Here is a 16,456-nt window from a genome sequence, read left to right on the forward strand (position 1 = left end):
AGAGAAGAGCCGAAGATCGAACCCATAGCTTCGTCTTGATACCTCACACCATAGAGAAGAAGCAAGTAGATGCCTACACAACAGATTACCATCCAAGAGATGAACCCAACAAAAGAGACCCTGACAAACACAGATTACCAACGGCTCACGAGAACGAGGAGAAGCATGAGCACACCTGATCAAAAGCTACGACCAAGAAGAATGAACGGCTTAAAGATACCAAGTCCGGAACATATAGCCTCCCCATATCCTAACCCGTTGAGAAGGCACTTCACACACCACTAAACTTCAAAGGAAGACAAGCCACATCCCAAACCCCACAAGAACTAACAAAGCATAACCCTAACCGAAGAACCGCAAACAAGAGATTCTTCAAGCAATCAGAAATTGTATCTCTTCACCAGTGTCGGACCAAAACCACCATCCTAAAACCACCGCAAAGACCACTACAAAGCCCAGGCCTTATGAATCTCCAACCCGAATCAAGCAAAAAGGATCTGAACCACGAACCAGCAGAGACCTCCGCTGTCACCAACCACACGGACTGCAACCACCTACCACCGTAAGGATCCACACAAGACCCCGACAAAGCAAGAGGTGTCCGAGTCGTTCCCTTCTACTTTACCCCGAGCCGCAGTTAAGACGGATTAAACACCAGATCTACAATATACTAAGCAAACGAAACTTACCGGACCAGCGGTGGCGCTAACAAAGCCACCACGCGCCGGCCGGCGGAGACTGAATAGTTGAAAGGAGGAGACTTGTGTATCGGCCGAGAGGATAAGAGAGTAGTGATTCGTTTAACTATTTTAGATATTTACGTTTGATTATTTGTATATATTTTCAAATATTTAAACGAATTTAAAAGTATCATATATATTCTGGATGTTTATATATATATATATATTAAATCTAAAAATAATTAATATATAACTATATAAATCTATTTTGGATACCCAAAGTACTTTGGTTCGGATCAGATTAGGTTTCAGTTCTTGAAATACCAAAATTTTAAATAATTCAGATATTTAATCAATTTCTGTTCGGATTTGGTACTACTTATTCGGATTGGGATCGGATCGATTCTTCGAATTCGAGTTTTTTTGTCCAACCCTAAATAGTGAGATAAAAATAAAGAGCATCATATTTTTTGAAAAATACACCCGCACGGGAGAGCGGGTCAAAATCTAGTTCTTTTCATATTTATACTAGAGATTTTTTCCGCGCTTCGCGCGGATTATGTCTTATAAATTTATTTTATTTATAAAATTATTTGTCGGTTTTTTTTCTTTTACATTAACTTCTTGTTTTTCCAATGTTAGTTTTTTCTTAATTTAAATTTATATGTTTATAATTTTTCATTTTTCTTGTTGTAGATGGAGAATTATATTTTTTATTGATGGTTTTTTGTATGTGACATAACCTTTTTGAAATTTTAAAATAATGTTATATATAGTACGATTAACGAAGAGAAACATATTCAGGCACATTTTTCACAGGTTTTATATGCATAATTTTAAACATTATATATGTATATATTATAAGTTTGAAACATGTAAATACTTTCTAAAGCTAAATACTTGTTCTGAGTTTACATAACTTATCGAAAGTTTTATCTTTTTTTTTTAAATTCAAATAACAGAAAAAATATCAAAAATTCAGTATAGATGGGTTTTTTGGGTTTTAAAATCAACACTGAAAAATTACATGAATCAGATAACAACAGTTTTATAAACAACCGGATAAAATTTGACTGAGCCAAAGATTTTCACACAATATGTTCTTTCTGATATTAATTTGCAAAGAACCTATAGGCACAAGAAAAATAAATCATAATATTCTGCCATTAATACCACCAAAAAGACTAGCATGAGTATTTGGAAATGTTAATTTTTAATTATTTTGTTGGGTTTAAATATAATAAAAAGGAACTCTAAGAAGTAATGTCAACACTATGTCAAATCAGTTATTTAGTATACATTATATTTTATTATTGGTTGAATAATAAATACTAATGATGTTTTATTTTAAAAATGTATAATATAAATATGTTGTTGTAAAATTAATACGGTTCATAGTTTGTATTTTTAAATACAAAAAATCACTACTATCTGAAAGAAAATCTACCTTAGATTTAAGTATTAAATTAATATATCAATACTAATATTTTTTTGATTCAAAAAGGAACTTGTCAATATAAAATACCTCCTAGAAGGGGAGGATCTCTGGATGTTGATTTGACCATGGTGTTGAGATCAACACTTCCTTAAACAAAATGAAGAATATTAAAATGATTGTTCAGATCGACCACCAAAAAAAAAAGGTTACCTAATTGGCTTTTTCGACGAAGGGGTAGAGCTGGTTGTTCGTAGACGATTTCTTACCAAATGACTTTAGGAGGTTTTCTCGTGGGATTTTGTATCTACGTGCAGATGTTGCTAGAAGAATATTATTATGGGGCTAGTTAAACTTGGTGAAATCCTTTTTGATTTAGACGTGTATAGCTAGCAGTCTATCTAATAATTAACAGCTCGACAAAAACCAATTCATGCATGCATTTGTTTTATTATAAGGTAACTCGTAAAGGACGTATTCCTTATCGTTTGCATGCATTGCAATTTGTTTACGTGTTCTTAGTGAATAATTAACAGGTACACATAATTAATGGACTGGGCTGCGAGATTGTTTTTTTAATTCGAAGCCCACTTGCTGTAATCAAACCAAAGCAATTTTAATTCGAACCTCATTCTTTTAATTCGAAGCCCACTCGTTGTAGCCAATTTGGTAACCAAAGCAACTTTAATTTGAAACCCATTCGCTGTAGCCAATTTTGTAATCAAAACCAAGCTCAAATCTTTTATTGCAATTTTAATTGAAAGCCCAATCCGCCAGTGACATGGCAGTACGATTGGTGGAGATTATTTTGCCCATGTGGCATCCCTTATAAGCTCTCAATTTAGCTTCTTTTATATAGTAGGATACTACGTAAAATAACTAGTAGAAAAATTTATATAAATTGATATAATGATTTCATATTCTTACATAAAACATTACATTCGTATACAAAGAATTATTATACTTATTAATATCTTATAATGTCCACATATGTCTTACGAGTCATTTATAAAAAAATGAAAACATTTATAAAATTATCTACCATGGCTTACAAAATCATTTTATATTAATTTTAAATGATTTATATGAGATTATAAAACATTTATAAAAAATAAAAAAATTTCCTATATATTAAACTAGACGTCAATTAAGTGACTTTTGCTTACATATCTATCATTTCTGTAGTCTTAAGAAAATTGTTATAATTTACTTGGGCGATAATTTTAAATTTTATTTATTTTAATTTAGATTTAAAAATAAAAATAAATCTAGAGCCAGATACTATCACTTGCCAAAATACTATAAATTATATTAAAATAATGGTTTATGTTAACTAATTACTGAAATTATATAAAGAATATTAATGTTTGATCAATTCTTTTTTATATTTATAAACTACATAATATGATGATTGCATTTTTTTTATAATTTTAATTATATTAATTATATCTAAAATAAAAAGGTAAGTCTAAAACTAATTATTATCACTTGCCAAATAACCTAAATGATATTACAAAAACAATAATTAATGGTATCTAATTTTCAAAAATATAGAAAGTTTAATAAATTTTGATCAATTATTTTTATATTTATATACTACATAAAATAATGAATATAATTTTTTTATAGAAAGCAATATATGATTTCATATTCATATAAAAATATAGTCGTATCTATAATAATTATTAATCTCTTATAATGACCATATATACTTTATAAATAATTAAGCTTTGAAGATCGAAAATATTATATTTAACAGAACATGTGAGAACTTTGATTTAATTTTTTTTTTTGCATTTAAGCCAAATAATATAGTGAATAAGGTAATGGTATGATTGAAAAGCCTTATAAGATGGATTTTTGGTTCATTGATTGTATGTTTTGTATTACTATTTTGAGAGAGAAATACATATTTGGCAAAAAATATGTAAAAATTAAGAAAACATTAGTAAATATTTAATTAAAAAACGAAATGATAATGGAAAAAATAAGAAAATACAGAAGAAGATGCATAATATCTATTAGAGAAGTTAATGTGATAATTATATATATAATTCCACAAGTTTTTGTTATTACTAAATATTCATTAGTTATTTTTACATCAAATTTATAGAAATTTTAGAACTGATTTTCAAACTATTGGAAGTTAAAAATTATATTTTTAATGATTTTATTTATTATTCAAAAGTTATGATATTGTATACATAATATATATATTTTTATAATATTTATATGTGATAATTCGCGGACAACCATCTACTATCTAATTATTTGAAATTATAAATACACATTTATCTCAGACACATAATTTATTTGGCGTTATAATAAACAATCGCCATTAATATTCATCAATAAACACATGCCATTGACTCATTGTAGCTGTTTGAGTGGGATATATGTCCGCATCAAACTTTTTGGCTATGTTTTTATAAATCTTATCATATTAAAATCCGCATCAAACTTTGTAGCTCTTTTGTTTCACAATGCTACAGAACCCATATTTCATTGTCTCTCGTTATTATGTTGATATCTACGTTTGGACTACCTTCTCATCATGATTCAACATATCACATGACAACTCAACTAAAACAAAATAATGATTCTTTTCCAAAGATAATTATTGCAGATATTTATAGTTATTTCCAAGCAGTAAACTGATATATGATTAAAAAATTAGAATAATAATATATTACCTTAAGATAAATTATACAAAGAGAGATTAGCTTTATATATATATATATATATATATTTCAACTCAACTACAACTCGTCATTTCCCAATTAGTTCAATGCTCTCTCTATTTCAATTCAACTCAACTACTTTTTTTTTTTTTTTGAAAAAAGATTTTCATATTTAGTTTTTTTTTTTAAATACAAAGTACAAAAGGTAAAATAAACACAAGCCCACTAAAACCCATAAGGGGTCCAATTACATTTCAAAAAGAAAAAAAAAGCTCAAAACAGTGGTCCAAACTAGTGGAAACCCTAGTGCCGCACAACCAAACACTGTTGGTATAACCACCACGACGAAGGAGAGAACCAACCAGCGACTAAACCACCACCTAGCTCTGAGACGGAAAACACGCCACCAAGAAAGACGCGCAGTCACCGCAGGCGAAGCACAACGAGAGGATGTTCACTTTAAGGAGTGTGGTGGCAGAGAAAAGAGAGAGAGAGAGAGAGAGAGCAGATCGACCCTGAAGCCTTAGCCTAAGAACAACCACCTCTGGCTCTCCGTTCAAGTACCCCGCCGTCCTCCATAACAGGTCTTACTAGACAGAACCGACGGGTCTGGCAAATTCCACTCCAAAGACCTCTACCGCCGCCTCCACACCGACTGATGAGAGAACCACCTCACTAAACCTGCAAAAACAAACAACACAACCACGGAGGGTCGGAGAAACAACCGGAACAACGAGAAGCCCCTAAGGAAGCGAGAAACCGGAGCCATCCTCATAGATCCGGAACTGCAGAAGAGTGACTGCCGCCAGAGAACTCCAAACCAAAAAAAAATCCACCAGAGAAACTTCATTCGCCACCAGATCTGCTCAGATCCGAAAATAAATCGAGAGAAGATATTCAAGGGCAGAGATATGAAGGAAAACTCGGCAAGGCACCCTTCGCCGTCACCAACCGGAGAGGCCGACGACCAGAGGGGTGGAAAACAAGATCGGAAAGTTTGTGGAGAGAGAGAGCATTTAACTCAACTATAATTTCACACTTAAAAAGTTTTGGTGTTTTAAAATAGATGATATTTTCATATTTTAATGTATTTTTTGTATCAAAAACAGTGTAACTTATAATCTATGTGATTGGTTGAATAATTTTTAATTTATATTTTAATGATATTTTTTAGATAAAAGACAAAATTATTAATATTTGTATCTCATCTTAAAATTCTATGTATTTTGAAATAGAGAGAGCATATCGTTGGAAAAAGAGACAAGACAAAAGTATTGTTTGGAATTCGGAAGAGTAAAGGCAGATCCATTTCTTCTGTCGGTGAACTTTGGTTCCTCAGCTGAAATTATTAAATATTTGATTCTGTTTATTTTATTAATTCTAGGATGAGCTATTTTTCTTCAATTCTCTTTTCTTCTCAAGCTTCGAAAATATATATCGGAGGACTAATTCAAGAGTACAAATTGCATTTGTCGTGAAAATGCGTATTTGGCGGTCGCTAAAGTGTATCAGACTTTTAGGTTGGGGTTCGTGTTCTTATTAATGATTGGTTGCTTGGCTAATTGGCTTAATATATGGAGTATCATACCCATCACATTCCCACGCATAGGGCTGAGCAAATAAACCGAATCCGATCCGATAAAAATGAATCTGAACCGATCTGAATCCGACATAAATACCGTATGGATCTTGTTTTTGATATTTTGGGTTATGGGTATTATTTGAACCGAACCCGGACCTAAATGAATATCCGATAGAACCCGAAACATTTAAAATCACAAAAAGAACTTTTATCAAATATGATCTTAATTCTCAATATGTATCCAAAATGCTTTAAGATATTATTGAACTTCTAAAATAATTATCTATTACATGAAGGTTGATGGTAGAATGTGGCGGTTGAAGCCTGAAGTTTTTAGATTTTGGTTTTGTTTTCATTGAATAATGTTTTTCAATTCATGAGAACTTAGTTTTTGTTTTATGATTTATTTATCTGGTCTTATTTCTATCACTAACTATGTTTATCTTTCGCTTGATTTTGAATGATCACGTTTGATGTTTTTTTTTTTTGAATCGATTTTACTTATGTTTTGGCTATTAAATTATGTACAAGTCATGTATTTTAAATCTGAAGAATCGATTTCATTTATGTTTTAGATACAAAATAGGAACAAATCAGGTATTTTTAAGCTGAAGAACCGATTGGGATCCGAACCCGAAAGTACAATGGGTTATACCGGTTTTTTGAAGATTTACTAACCCCGATCCGAATCCGATAGAACCCGAACCGGTCCCGAACCGGTCCCGAACCGAACTTTTATATAACCCGAATGAAGCTGATTTTGATAAACCCAAATGGATAAGACCGAAACCCAATTGGGACCCCGAATGTCCATGCCTACCCATGCACATATCCGCTTTTTGTTACTTAATTTTGAAATTATATATCAACCTTTTCCCAGTAAAAAAAGAAGAACAATTAGTTTCATAATCATATTGATCTTAAAACTGCACTGGGTAATAGGGCTGGGCAAAAAACCCGGATCCGAAAAACCGAACCGAACCCGATCCGAAAAAGTAGTATCGAACCCGAACCGAAATTGATTAAATATCCGAATGGGTTCAAAATTTTGGTATTTAGAGAACCGAAACCGAACCCGATCCGAACCGAAGTATTTCGGGTACCCGATTATATCCGAAATTGATTTATATACCTATATATATTAATTATTTTTAGATTTAATATATATTAAGAACATCAAAATATATAAGATACTTTTAACTTATCCAAAATACTTATAAATATATACAAATAGTCAAAAGTAACATGTCTAAAATAGCTAAAGTATACTCAAAACACCAACAATACTTATTGATTCTCAATCCAAATATTCAAACTAAACCAATTTATATGTTAATTTTAGGTACTTTGACATATGCTATTCAAATTTATAAGTAATATATTGTTTTGTTTATAGATTTTGAGAAATTTAAAGTATATAATGAATTTTAAAAATTTTAAAATAATTTAAATGGGTTATCCGAACCCGAACCGAACCCGCAAAGATCCGAACCGAACCCGAACCGAAATTTAGAAATACCCGAATGGGGCTGAAATCTTTGAACCCGAAAACCCGAAACCCGAATAGACCCCAACCGAACCCGAACGGGTACCCGAACGCCCACCCCTACTGGGTAATGAAAAGGAAAAATCGTTGAAGCTGCACTGACCATAATGTTATTCATACATTAGACAAATACCATAATTAATCGCTCGTCAGTTAATTTAGAGAATATATATACAACAAATACACATCAATTATTAAAGTTCTGGGCACTGTGATTTTGATTGTATCCTTTAGATTAGATGATACAACTTTTTTTTTTTGCAAAGTAGAATTATAATAAAACAACAGACTTTTAGAATAACTCTAACACATGCACTTAAATCGACATAACACAAAAATATCTTCATAATTCACATCACAAAAAGAGAAACCTAATACACACATCATAAAAACCAACTATGAATTCAACAACCAAAATAAGATAACTAAATTATTTAGTAAATATAAAGAAACAAGACACCAAAACCGAACCGGAACATAACCATAATATTTGAAAAGACAGACATTATATAGACAAACCTTTCATAATGTAGATATTTGCATAAATAACAAACTATGCAACCATAAGCAAGAAGGAAGAAACTAAAAACTGTTAACCCATTGAACGCCTTTCCACTGTCGCTACAGTCAGGACTTAGAAACCAAATCAAATGCTAATCAACGACAAGAAGAAAAGTCGAAGCGGGATCAAGAGCTACTGGACTTACAGAGAATCCGAACACAATCCAAATCTCTCTAGGTGAAGACAAGAAACATAACAAGATATGTCAAAAGATAAGCAATGTCATCAACAAAAGCACCTGCACCGTCCCATGTGGCTAAACACTCTATCAAAAGATTCTTGATGTCCAGTCTGGCACCAAACACATTACTGATCCCACTATCCGAACAAGCTTGGACCTCCCAAGAACGGAACTAACAACAGCTCCACCGCAACTTCGCCTATAGAACCAAATAACTCCATAAACCGAAGCAACATGACTTAAACCATGCTTTACAGTGCATAATCTCATGATTCACCACAACGAAACCACCCCCTCTCTGGACCTCGTGACATTAGCTCTAATATAGACCACATGACGAAAACAAAAGCAAGTTCATGGGTGACTCCCACGAACTGTCTCAACCCATCATCGAAAGAGCCCACCGCCTTGGTCGAAGGTACTTCCATGATGGGAGATGTATTTTCCGATGCCACGTGACTTGTGTTAATATTTTTTCAACCGCTTGTGTTACACGATGATCACGGTGTGTTACACACAAATACGAGAGAAAGAATAAGAAGAAATATTTCTGTTATATTTGAGACTGTAACTGATTATTCAGAATAATTTGAATTACTTGTTACAACTTATGATTGACCTTTATATATAGATCAAATCATTGTATAAGAAACACAAATCTTCATACTAAAAGACACAACATAAAGAGTTACAACTCTTTGTGTAATAACAAATTTATGTGAATGTATTAAGGAGAGATTAAATTATATAATTTAATACTCCTCATTAATCATATCTCGACTTCACTCCAAGTTGTCTCCTGAGATCTTCAAACCTTGAACCGCCCAATGCCTTTGTGAGAATGTTTGCGAGTTGATCATCCCCTTTGCAATTCTCTAGTTCAGTGATTCTTTTTTGCTCAACTTCTCTCATGAAATGATACTTGATCTCTATGTGCTTTGTCCTTCTATGTTGCATTGGATTCTTCTCAATTGCTATTGCTGATTTGTTTTCACATAAGATTGAAATTCCTCCTTCAAACTTCTGACCAAAATCTTCAAATAGTCTTTGTAGCCACACGTCTTGATTTGCTGCTGCACACACATCTATGTACTCCACCTCATCCGTTGATTGTGCCACTTTTTGTTTCTTGCTTGACTGCCAACAAAACATGGCTGAACCAAGAGTAAACACATAACCTAAAGTGATTTTCTTGTCTTTCTTAAAACCACCCCAATCGCTGTCTGAGTAGCCTATGAATCTTGGTTCTTTCACACTTGTAAAGAACACTCCAAAGCTTGATGTTCCTTTTATATATCTTAACACCCTTTTGGCTTATTGGTAGTGCTTCATGCGATGTGATGACATGTATCTTGAGAGATAGACGCTTGCATACATCACATCAGGTCTTGATGCACACAAGTACAAAAGCTCTCCAATAATGCTTCTATACTTAGTCGGATCTCCATACTCTTTGTCATCATCAACTCTTTTTCCTTGTGGTATAAGTGGAGTGCTTACACTCTTGCTGTCTCGCATCCCAAAATTATCAACAAGTTTGTTTGCATATTTTTCTTGTGAAAAATATGCCTCCATCGTCTTGGATTACTTCCATTCAAAGGAAGTAGTTCAACAATCCAAGATCCAATATCTCAAATTCTTTCTTCATAGTCTCCTTGAATGTGTTGATTATCTGAACATTGCTTCCTATGATGATTATATCATCCACATATAGACTCACGATCAACACATCTCATCCTTGTTTCATGATGTATAAGGCTGCATCATTCATACTCCTCTCAAAATCGTTTTGAATGAAGTATTAGTCTATCCTTCAATGCCATGTCCTTGGGGCTTGCTTTAAACCATATAAGGCCTTGTGTAGCCTTAACACCTTATGTTCATTTCCTTGCGTCACATACCCAAGTGGTTGTGTAACATACACTCTTCCTTTAGTTCCCCGTTGAGAAAGGCTAACTCTACATCCATCTGATACAAACACCACTTCATTTGAGCGACATATGCAAGTAATGTTTTTATTATATCATTTTTTGAGACAGGGGAAAACATCTCAAGATAGTCAACACGATATTCTTGAGAGAATCCTCTTGCAACTAGCCACACCTTATGTTTGATGTGATTTTTGCTTGCATTGGTTTTGATCTTGTAGATCCACTTCACACTTATCACATTCTTCTTCTCAGGATTGTCCACTAGTTCCCATGTCTTGTTCTTCTCAATCATGTTTATTTCCTCATTCATGGCCTCTATTTATTCCTTGTTACCACATGCTTCATCATAAGTATATGGTTCTTCATTTACATGAAAAAAATCTTCTATTGCTTGAGCCGCCTCTTCAACCATTATTATTGGTGCCTTTTCCAAGATTTCAGTCATGGACTTGACCTTCTTTGGTGGCTCAAAAGCTTCTCCATCTTCATCACTGGTATCATGATCGTTGGTTTGAATGAAAACAGGGTTGGAAAGTACCTTCAGTTTGTTCCTTAGGGAATGCAGAGTCTTCCATATAGATAACTTTGATGTCTTCTTGACTTCTTCTTGCTGTTTCCAATCCCACTTCTTGTTTTCTTTAAACTCTACATCTCTTGATATTTCAATCTTCTCATTCTTCAAGATGAGAACTCTATAGCTTTTGAATTGATTATTATATCGAATAAAGACTCCATATTTTGCCTTGGCATCTAATTTCCTCCTCTTTTGATCCTAACAAATGTGAAAATGAAGGTGAAAAGAGGGTAAAAAAGAAAAAAAGGAAATTAGAACAGTAGCCTTCGATGACGACCTCCGGCATACTAGAGCAAAGAAAAAAAATTGTTTCAGTGTCTTCATGCGTCGCTCGCAACTCACCAGAATGTTTTTTTTTTGTGTTTCTTAGATTAGATGATACAACTTATACTATGGTAATATAATTTTTGTTGCTAGTGTATAGTTTATGCCATGAATTCTCTCTTAATATTTCTAAATTGCTGATATTTTCTTATGGTCTCGTAAATTTTCCATATTATCATTTTTGTGGCATTAGTGGGAACCCATACGTAAAGCATAATAAATTCCAGATCATTACTTTACTTGATTTTCTTTACGACGAGGTTGATTGGTAGAGGCTGTAGCTTTGGATTTTTTGCTTTAAGATTTAAGGTGTAGATTTTGTGGTTTCAACTTTAAATTTTATTGCTGTAGGTTTATTTCAAAGTTTTAAAAACACTAAACCTAATTTTCTAAGTCATTATATTTCCTTTTAAAGATTTTGGGCTCTAGCTTTAGTTTTTATTAATAAAGGTTGATTGCTTTGATTTTATTGCTCTAGAGAAAATTATGGATGTGTAGAGTACTCACAGCCAACACCAATCATCCCCAATATTTTTTGAGACTGCAACTTTTAATTATGGGCAAAATATTAGAGTTCAGAGAACAGAACCAAACCCGATTTAAGAAGTTGTATTGAACTCGAGCCAAAACTGATAAGATATTCAAATGAGTCTCAAATTTTGGTATATGAAGAACTACATCTAAATCTGACTCGAACGATATATTTCGAAAATCCCAGTATACCCAAATCATACTAAGTATCCTAAAAATATCTAATATACTCAAAATTGTCTAAAATACCTGAAAATAGCTAAAAATAAATACTCACAAATATTCATAAATATTCAAACACCAGAAATACTCTAAATACCTACGGACTCTCCATCCAAATATCTAAACCGAACTATATTTTCATGTTAATTTTAGATATTTAACATACAATATTCAAATTATATTGTCTATTGTCTATTATTTTTATTTTTGATTTGAAGGTATATTAGAAATTTTGAATTAGTAATTTAAATGGATATCCGAATCTGTAAGGATTTGAACTAAATCCCAACCAAAAATTATAAATATCCGACTAGGGTTAAATTTCTAATCTCTAAAATTTGAAATTTCGATAGATCCGAACCGAACCAGGACGGGTGCCTGAATACCCACCTCTTACCACCTCTATCAACATCCTTTGTCTCTTACTCAATGTAATTCGGCAATTTACAGTTTCTAGAAAAGATTAGAAAATAGATGGTCAAGGAAAAAAAAGTAAAAGAAAAACTGAATTTAATTGGTCACACACCTCAAGTTGTGGAGGCTCCAAGCAGGTAAAGCATCAATGATGAAGAAATGGGCTACTTTTATAAAGTTTCACGTATGTGGTAAACCTAATTATTATTGTCATCCCCCTATACATTAAAAGAGAAGTCACTTTAGTGATTTTTGCTGACGTGGCAATCACATAGAGCTTCTCAAGAAAATTCTTATAATTCTATTGGTTGATTTTTTAGATTTTTTTTTTCTTTTTATTCAATCGCGTACAAAAACGCCGTTGTATCTCATGAAGTTTCTTCTTCTTTTTTTTTTTTCAATCGTGTATCAATTGAAGGGGGATATGGTTTGAAACCGATGAAGACAGTCCGACCAGATGAGTTTGCTTCTCGACACTCTGAAGACTCAATCAGATCCATCGCGTCACGAAGCGACGACCAGATGAGTTTCCTTCTCTCCACCATCGATCAGATCGACGAGGTGAAGTTTGTCGATACTCTCGGAATATACAGATTTTTTGGTTTCTCTGATTAGAATCGACTTTTAAGCTATGAGGCGAAGATTTTTTGGTTTCCCTGATTGGATTCGACTTTTAAGCTATGATACAACGATTTTTTGGTTTCTCTTATTGGATTCGACATATGTTAAGCTATAAACTACGATCTTCTTATTAACATTTATAATCTTTGTATCTAATTGATTGATTAACCTTCAGAGATCGAAAGGTTGAAGAAGCTACATACATAATCGTTAAAAAACTTCGTTGACCAGGTATTATTAACTTCTTGAAGTTTTTCTACCTATCTGTTTCTTACTGTTGAGGTATTGATTCTCTTAAACAATAACATGAAGCTTGAGCATCGAACTAATTGCCACGTCCAGAGAAGTATTTCGCGGACTGTCTACTGATGGAACAAGAAGAGACAACTGACATTTACAACAAACTTGGATTCGACTTCAGTCTCTGAAGAAGAACTGTAAGATTATCTTCTCCTTAATAACTCAACAAGCATTTAGACAGTCCTCTCTTGAGATTTTCAAGTTTGGTTTTCGGTTTCATTAGCACGATTTAGAGCTTCACATTACTTATTTAGTCAGTCTGTTGCATCGCTAATTGCAGGACACTTTATATTCTTTGCACTGGTTATAAATAGCCAGGCGCTTGAAGATTCTGTATGTAGCTTCGGTACCCACATTTTCACTAGCTGAGAATGAGGTAATATTTGGGTCCTATCTTCTTAATTAGCTTTAATTATCTTAGGAGAGCAAAAATGTCTTTAGCCTATTTAGAGAAGCCCAAATATATTGTTGATTTAGTTAAGCCCATATATATATCAGATTCTCTTCTGTTGAAGAGTGGAAAGGTATATAATATTGTTTCAATTTGTGGAAAACTATTACTCGCATAACATATTAATAAGATCAAAATTCTTTGTAGGTGCTTACTCCATATCTAGCGGGTATAATTCAACCCATATTTTTCTCAACCCAACACTTGAATTTATTGAGGAGTTCAAAGCAAGGTACGTCTCCTGCGTCTTACGTTCCAGACCTATTGAGGAGTTCAATACATCTAGATTTTTATTTTAATTTTTGAACGTCATTTTTAACTGAAACGTTTTTAAATTATGTGTGATTATTTGATTTGGCAGTCTTCCTGTGCAGTCTCCCTGATGATTCACTTGCTCTTACAAACAACGATAGTAGCCAATGGTCTGTTGGTACTGCTACATCTATTCGTGCCAGGTTTTTTGTTCTTAATGAGAGGCTAACCATAAGAGAGATCATTGATAGTACTCTGGTATATAGACTACACCCTTCACTTTTTAATTTTTTACACATGAGTATACTCCATGTGTTATCAATGCTTTTAACATATTGTCATTGACGAATAGGTTGGCACTTTTGTCACTCTGGAGACTATTGAAACAATTGATACTGAACGTGGCTGGCAATATTTAAGTTGCAAATACCACAACAAAAAAGTGATGCCTACAACCAATGTTGATGACAATGACCGACCCTTATTCTTCTGCAATACATGTGATAAAGAACACATTGATGTCATTTCCAGGTATTGTGCGGGTTAGATATGCACACATTTTAGTTAGGTAGATCGTCATGGAAATAGTCTGTGACGTTTATTTATTTTTCTTTTCAGGTTCAAATTAATTGCTCATGTTAAGGACGACAGCGGTGAGGCTAATTTTCTTTTGTTTGATGCTAATGCTCAACAAATTGTGCGTAATTCTGCCGCTGAACTCTATGACGAGGTACTTTTAGTAATTCCTATTTACATCAATTAACACCATAAATTCTTTTATTGTGTTATCTCTATATAATTGTAGAATGAAGATGAAGACTTCTTACCAGAAGCAGTTAGCGATCTCTTTGGTAAGAGAGTCCTTTTTGAGATTTCATTTGATGCTGATAACATCAAAGGAAAGAGCTCTCAGTATGTTGTTCGATTGGCTACTGATGACCGTGAAATGGTTGAGGAATTTGCTGATTTGCCTCCTAAACCGGTATTACACTGCTTATAATTGCGAATAATTTGATTGTTACATTAGCATAATATTGATTCGATTAAATCTGTCTCTTGCAGGTCCTAATGTTGGAGTCCGCAGATGATATTTCCTCTGGTTCTGGTGGTTTTACAGCAACTCCTTTGTCCAAAAGAAAAAGCGAACAAGATGAAGACAGTTGCCTTAAGGATCAACACTCTGTTAACAAGAAACTCTCTCAAAAGAAACTCAAGGGCGAGTGATCTATCCCATTTTTAAAAAACTGTCATTTCTATTGTTATGGCTGTGTTTTGGCATCATTTTTTTAATTTGGTCTAAGTACCTTTGTCTTTGGTTTTGTTTAAGATTTGGTCTAAGTACCTTTGTTTTTTTTGCTTTTGTTTGGATTAAAACTTTTAAAAGTTCCAATCTAAACCAGATCCCCATTTCTTTGGTTGGCTCTAACATTTTAAGATTGTATTTATGTCGATCGTAACGTTTAAGAATCATTACATTCGTAAAATGATTATCGAACCGATACCCCTTTTTAGGCTTTTATTGGCATAAATACAATCTCAGCCCATTTGAAATACCGAATAACAAAAAAATGTAACCGAAGTTTTACTAATCTTAAAATGATTATCGAACCGATCCCCCTTATTAGGCTTTTATTGGTAGTAATACAATCTCAGCCCATTTGTAATACCCAACTAAAAACCAAATTATGCCCGAATATTATTTAAGCCCATATATTTGTCTATTATTATTATTTTGACTTTGCAGCTGATTTTCTCCTTAATAACTAATACTATTTAGACGATTCTTTGTAATAGCAAGGATTAGACTATTATTTGTAATAACTACTACTTTTTAGACATTTTTTTATTATTTAAGCAAAAATTAATCTTAAAAAGGTTATGCTATTAGATCATAGATATAAAAACAAACACGCAAACTATGGGCTCTTTGTACCGGAAGTGAAAATCGTAAATTATTTAAAACATGTTTTACATGCAACATAAATCGACTTTGGAGGGGAACTATATAAAAACACACACGCAAAATATGATTATATCGGTAAATAAAACTATTAATTGCAAAGGTAAATACAATTAACATATTTTTAATTTATGTATTTCGATAAGTAATGTGAAAAGACACGACTCATCGAAAGTCCGCGATGACATTATAAAGACAGCACTGAAGAA

General features: G+C 32.9%; 1 protein-coding gene across 1 annotated transcript; it reads left to right on the forward strand.

Moving 5' to 3' along the window:
- Window positions 1-14,732: 14,732 nt before the first annotated feature.
- On the forward strand, window positions 14,733-15,511 carry LOC106344772. Its single transcript, XM_013784082.1, has 4 exons — window positions 14,733-14,818; window positions 14,906-15,017; window positions 15,093-15,269; window positions 15,350-15,511. The coding sequence occupies exons 1-4, from the start codon at window positions 14,733-14,735 to the stop codon at window positions 15,509-15,511; spliced, it is 537 nt and encodes a 178-aa protein (XP_013639536.1).
- Window positions 15,512-16,456: the final 945 nt, after the last annotated feature.

Source organism: Brassica oleracea, chromosome C5 (genome assembly GCF_000695525.1).
Source record: "Brassica oleracea var. oleracea cultivar TO1000 chromosome C5, BOL, whole genome shotgun sequence".
Taxonomy (NCBI): domain Eukaryota; kingdom Viridiplantae; phylum Streptophyta; class Magnoliopsida; order Brassicales; family Brassicaceae; genus Brassica; species Brassica oleracea.

Coding starts and splice junctions, on each gene's coding strand:
- LOC106344772 (XM_013784082.1), top strand. CDS start 14,733: ATGCCTACAACCAATGTTGATGACAATGACCGACCCTTATTCTTCTGC. Junction 14,819..14,905: donor CACATTGATGTCATTTCCAG/GTATTGTGCGGG, acceptor TTTTCTTTTCAG/GTTCAAATTAATTGCTCATG. Junction 15,270..15,349: donor CTGATTTGCCTCCTAAACCG/GTATTACACTGC, acceptor TGTCTCTTGCAG/GTCCTAATGTTGGAGTCCGC.